The sequence below is a fragment of the Dipodomys merriami genome, unplaced genomic scaffold (genome assembly GCF_024711535.1).
Source record: "Dipodomys merriami isolate MVZ:Mamm:240054 unplaced genomic scaffold, mDipMer1.0.p SCAF_8, whole genome shotgun sequence".
Classification (NCBI taxonomy): Eukaryota; Metazoa; Chordata; class Mammalia; order Rodentia; family Heteromyidae; genus Dipodomys; species Dipodomys merriami.
In genome coordinates, this window is record NW_027206401.1 from 18,850,538 (window position 1) to 18,855,998 (window position 5,461).

Sequence of the window (5,461 nt, forward strand, 5' to 3'; positions counted from 1 at the left end):
GGTGGTGGCCGGGACCCGGGTGCGGGGTTTTATTTGCAAGTCAATGAGCCAAATGGGCGAACGGGCTCGTGGGGCCGCGTTCGGCAGGCAGGGTTATTATTATCGCCTATTGCTCCACTGAACAATTTCACTGAAAAGAAAGAGTCCCAGCCGAGTGTGTGTGCGCGCGCGCGTGCGCGTGTGCGCGCGTGTGCGCGCGCCCTGCGGGACGGCTGCCGCCACGGCCCCCCCTCTCCAGAACGACTTTATTTACAAAGCGATCGCCGTGTTATCTATTTGTTTTCCCTTTTCCAGCGACCAGCGGCCGCCCTACCCAGCCCTCGAATTTCTTCATTACAAACCCGTTTGCTTCTTTAAAAATAAACCAACCCCAAGCCGCCAGGCAGAGCCCAGAGGGAGGTTGTGCAAGTTTGCACACACACACACTCCCCCCCACACACACACACCCCGCCCGGATCAAGGGCAGCAGCAGAAGAAAAGTAACTGTGTATGTGCAAAAAGGTGGATCTGGGGACGGGGATCGCTGAGTTTGTTTACAGAGCACAGACGCCTCAGCTCGGATGCCAAAGCTACCAAGAGCTGCAAATGCAAACTTAGTAGAAGCACACGTACCCGGCGGCGCAGAGCCGGCCCCAAAGTGCGGACCGGATTCCCCGGCGCGGGGAACGGAGGGCCCCGGGCCCCGCAAAGCCAGCGCGCTCGCTCCACCTGCCGCTCCCCGCCCCGAGAGCTCCCGTCCTTGAAGGGGGGGGGGGGCGGCGGCGGGGAGGAATCGGTCTCTACGCAGAGTAATCCACATGCAGCTTCTTGGCCGCCCCCTAGAAAAGCACAAAGAATAGTGCCCGGGGTGGACCGGGCATTACTTGTCTAGGGCTTTCAACGCAATCCCCCCCCCCCCCCCGCCCCGCAGCCTAAGCAGGCGTTTGCAAGGTCTAGGAAGCCGAGGGGGAGCTGCGCAGGGCGGGCGGGAGGCGTGGGGCGGATGAACCCCCTTTTCCTGTAGAGGGCAGACCAGATCGCTGGGCGAACCGACTGTGAGGGCTGCGGAGGGAGGGGGGGGAGGAGCGGGGGGCGCTGGAGGACCCGGAGGTCTCCTCGCTTCTCGCGAGCAGGCGCTGCCATCTGCGGCCAGGCCGAAGGGATTATCTACCACCACCCCCCGCCCCTGCTTCGGCCAGGTGGCAGATCCGGCCCTGGTGTTTCTCAGCTAGAAGGAAACCCGAGTTCGGGGCGCTGCCGGGCGGCTCCGGGGCGCACAGCCTCTGCCTCCCACCCCCCCCCTCTCTCTCTCTCTCTCTCTCTCTCTCTCTCTCTCTCTCTCTCTCTCTCTCTGCGCACGTGCCGCTGGCCGCGCGGGGACGCCGCAGCTCCCGGGAGCCGGTCCGTGATTCCGGAATCCGTCTGTTCGCATCACCCTCCCGGGCGGCCTTGGCTCCGCCCTCCCCGAATCCCTTATATTAACCGTGGCCAAAGCCCAGAGAAACACAGCTCATTGTTGGCAGCTGCCGGGCGGTCCTGCGGAGCGGGCGGGCGAGAGCCGGCGGAGAGGGGAATCAAAGGGACGGCTGCGACTCGGCTGCGAGCCCTCGGCCCCGACAGCGCTGCGGCCGGCGCCCGGCACGCCTCGAAGGCTTCTCCCCCCCATCCCGCACCCCGCACACCTATGCGCGGCTGAGCCGGTCCTGGACCCGTCGATCCCGCCCTCGGTCTTCGGAGCAGAAATCGCCAAGACGGAAGGTGAGCGCGCGGCGGCGGGCGGGTGCACCCGGGCCCGTGGGGCGGCCGGGGAGGGGCGGGGGACCCGCTGCCAGCGCCGTCCCCCGCGGAGGGCAGGGTTTGCCCGGAGGAAGAGCGCGAGGCGGAGCCGGGGGAATAACAACAGGATGTGCAACAACAGGATGAGGAGGGCTGCTTTCGTGCCTGAAGTTCGCGGCCGGGCTACGGGGCACTTCCTTTATTAGGCCACTTCGGGGAACACCGGAGGAAGAGGGGTGGGCTCGGTGACCTCCCCCCCCCGCACCACCCCGATCGCAGGGGCCGGGGGACATGGCGCAGCGGCCCCCGGCGCTGCCCTGGCTGTAGGTCCGCTCAGATGGCAAGCCGGGCTGGCACGGGCTGGAGCGGTGGGCATCCTGGACCCGAGGGGGAGCCGCGCGGGCGGGCGGGCGCCCGGTGGCGAGAGAGGGCTGGAGGGGCCAAGTGGGGTGCGCCGGGGTGGGCGACACGTGTGGCGCGCGGGTCTCAGCAGCGTCTGCCCCCCCTCCCCGCCCTCCCCTCCACCCCCCTCTGCCCTTTCAGGACTGGAAATGGCAGACCATATGATGGCCATGAACCACGGGCGCTTCCCGGACGGCTCCAACGGGCTGCACCACCACCCGGCCCACCGCATGAGCATGGGGCAGTTCCCGACCCCGCACCACCACCAGCAGCAGCCCCAGCAGCAGCCCCAGCACGCCTTCAACGCCCTGATGGGCGAGCACCTACACTACGGCGCGGGCGGCCTGAACGCCACCGGCGGCATCCGGCACGCCATGGGGCCGGGGACGGTGAACGGGGGGCACCCGGCCGGCGCGCTGGCCCCCGCCGCCAGGTTTAACAACTCGCAGTTCCTGGGCCCCCCGGTGGCCAGCCAGGGCGGCTCGCTGCCCGCCAGCATGCAGCTGCAGAAGCTCAACAACCAGTATTTCAACCATCACCCCTACCCCCACAACCACTACATGCCGGATTTGCACCCCGCCGCGGGCCACCAGATGAACGGGACCAACCAGCACTTCCGAGATTGCAATCCCAAGCACAGCGGCGGCAGCGGCGCGCCCGGCGGCTCGGGCGGCAGCGCCACCCCCGGGGGCTCCGGTTCCGCCGGCGGCGGCGGCGGCGGCGGCTCGGGCGGTGGTGGCGGCGGCGGCAGCGGCTCGGGCGGTGGAGGTGGAGGCGGCGGCGGCGCGGGCAGCGGGAGCAGCGCGGGCGGCGGAGGCGGCGGCGGCTCCATGGCCGCGTCGGTGGCCCACGTCCCCGCCGCGATGCTGCCCAATGTCATAGACACTGATTTCATCGACGAGGAAGTGCTCATGTCCTTAGTGATAGAAATGGGCTTGGACCGCATCAAGGAGCTGCCTGAACTCTGGCTGGGGCAGAACGAGTTTGATTTTATGACGGACTTCGTGTGCAAACAGCAGCCCAGTAGAGTAAGCTGCTGACTGGGTCGAAAGGAAAAAAAAAAAAAAGAAAAAAATGAATCAACCCCCCCCCCTCCCCACCCCCACCCCCACTTCTTCGGTGTGAATTAAGACAAAAAAAAAAAAAAAGAAAACCACAAGAAAAAAAGCAAAAAAAAAAAAAAATCCACCCCCCAAAACAAACAAATACAAAAAAAAACACAAAAAAACAAAAAAAAAAGAAAATCATTCCCTTAGACACAGTATCTCACTTTTCACATCCTGAAAGGTTTGAGAACTTGGAAACAAAGTAAACTATAAACTTGTACAAATTGGTTTTGAAAAAAGAAATCGCTGCCACTTTTTTTCCCTCCTGTTTTTGTTTCTTTCTTTCTTTCTTTCTTTTTTTTGTAGCCTTGACATTGACTTCCCTGATGTAGTTGAAATATCTAGCTAACTTGGGTCTCTCTCTCTTTTTCTTTTTGGTTGTTGTTTGTTTTGACTCCTTATTTCTCACTTTCCAGTGCTCAACTGTTAGATATTAACCTTGGCAAACTGCTTAATCTTGTGGATTTTGTACATGGTCTCAAATGACTAAGCTGCGTTCAGATTTACGAGGGAAAGGAAAAAAAAATTGCATTTAGTGGGTTGCATGAACTTTCGGAAGGCAGATATTACTGCACAAACTCTGCCATCTCGCTTCGTTTTTTTAACTATGCATTTGAGTACAGACTTAACTTTAAAAATAATAATAATAATAATATGCTAAACTGGAAGATGAAACAGATGTGGGTCAAACCGTCTGGATCAGGAAAAGTCATACTGTTCACGTCCACCTTGCTGCCCCTACCCCAGCCCCGTATGTACAGAACAGTAGAGTGTGGAATGTAGTCAGGCAAACATTTCACAGATTTTTATTTTGTTTCTGTCTTCAACATTTTTGACACTGTGCTAATAGTTATATTCAGTACATGAAAAGATACTACTGTGTTGAAAGCTTTTTAGGAAATTTTGACAGTATTTTTGTACAAAACATTTTTTTGAAAAAATACTTGTTAATTTATTCTATTTTAATTTGCCAATGTCAATAAAAAGTTAAGAAATACTTTTTTTTTGTTTTCTAGCTGTCATTTGGGGTTGGTTTTTCTCTTGCGTGGCTTTTTGTTTGTTTTGGTGGTTGTTGTTTTGTTTTCTGTCTTTAAGTTGAACACTTGACAGCTGAGAGCACTCCAAAGGCTAAGTTACAGGACACTAAAACAGGTCACCATGAGCTTAAGGAGAAGAGCAGGATTTAGCATAATTGGTATAATGCTTCATTGTTATCATTGTAAAATGCCTCTTGGTGTGGTTTCATCAAAAGCTTGCAGACTTGTCAAAGTGCTTTTTTTTTAACTGCCATGGTATTCCAATGTATTCTAGTTACAAAGGTTTGCAATACTAAACATTCTAAATGTCCTTTTCACTTGGCGGGAGGAGGAGAAATCAAGTGTTTCTGGTTATACCTGATTCAACTACTGAAAGGAGCTAGACTGGAATAATATATCGAGCGATTGATGGGGGTGGTATTAAATATAAATCTACTTTATCTCTTGTGATGAATTTTATTTCTCATCCAAAGTGCTAAGGATAGGCACACGTTTTCTAGCTTCATCTCTGAAATAGCTTCTGTCTAGTTTATAGTTCTGAAAGGAAGAGGGGGCGGAATTCCACCTTGAGGCTGCCTAGTTTGTTCTAGAATATTTAAAATTTCCTCAGTAAGGTTGATTCAAAGGGCAGATTACTGTTCCTTTTTCACACCTGTTCTGTTTCCCAGAATGCTGAGGATTGGTTTTTTTATTTTGGTTTTGGTTTTGTTTTTTTGGGTTTTTTTTTTGCTCTGACATGCATTGCATTCAAAACACATGGGAGAAGATGATTTCAATATTCCTTAGGTGAGCTCTGACTACAGTGAGCTGGGTATGAAGTTTTGCCTTATAGACTCAAGCAAGGAGAAAAAAGTAATATTGTTGAGATCTCAAATTATCCCAGGTGGAAGGAGAAGGAAAGCTATTTGGTGTCTCCTTTCATGTTTACATGGCTTATCTTCTAAGAAGATGTACCGGCTTCTACTTAACCTACTTGGGGAAGTAAAAAAATAAATTACATTGAGGACAATCATTAAAAGAATGCTGTAGACTCAGAACCTCATCTTAAATGCCATACTTGATAATAAATCAAGAAAGACAGGTATACCAAAGTGTTCTATTAGATCTAGCATAAGTCTGATATAAGTGTAATTCATATCATCTACATTCTGTAGGTAGGAC

The 5,461-nt window shown here is 54.3% G+C and overlaps 1 protein-coding gene across 1 annotated transcript; it reads left to right on the forward strand.

Annotated features, from left to right (window-relative positions):
- The first annotated feature begins 1,482 nt into the window (after window positions 1-1,482).
- On the forward strand, window positions 1,483-4,260 carry Cited2 (Cbp/p300 interacting transactivator with Glu/Asp rich carboxy-terminal domain 2). The gene is made up of 2 exons (XM_070010859.1): window positions 1,483-1,737; window positions 2,299-4,260. Exon 2 carries the CDS (start codon window positions 2,307-2,309, stop codon window positions 3,195-3,197), a length of 891 nt encoding a protein of 296 aa, XP_069866960.1. The 5' UTR covers window positions 1,483-1,737; window positions 2,299-2,306; the 3' UTR covers window positions 3,198-4,260.
- The last annotated feature ends 1,201 nt before the right edge of the window (window positions 4,261-5,461 follow it).

Coding starts and splice junctions, on each gene's coding strand:
- Cited2 (XM_070010859.1), top strand. CDS start 2,307: ATGGCAGACCATATGATGGCCATGAACCACGGGCGCTTCCCGGACGGC.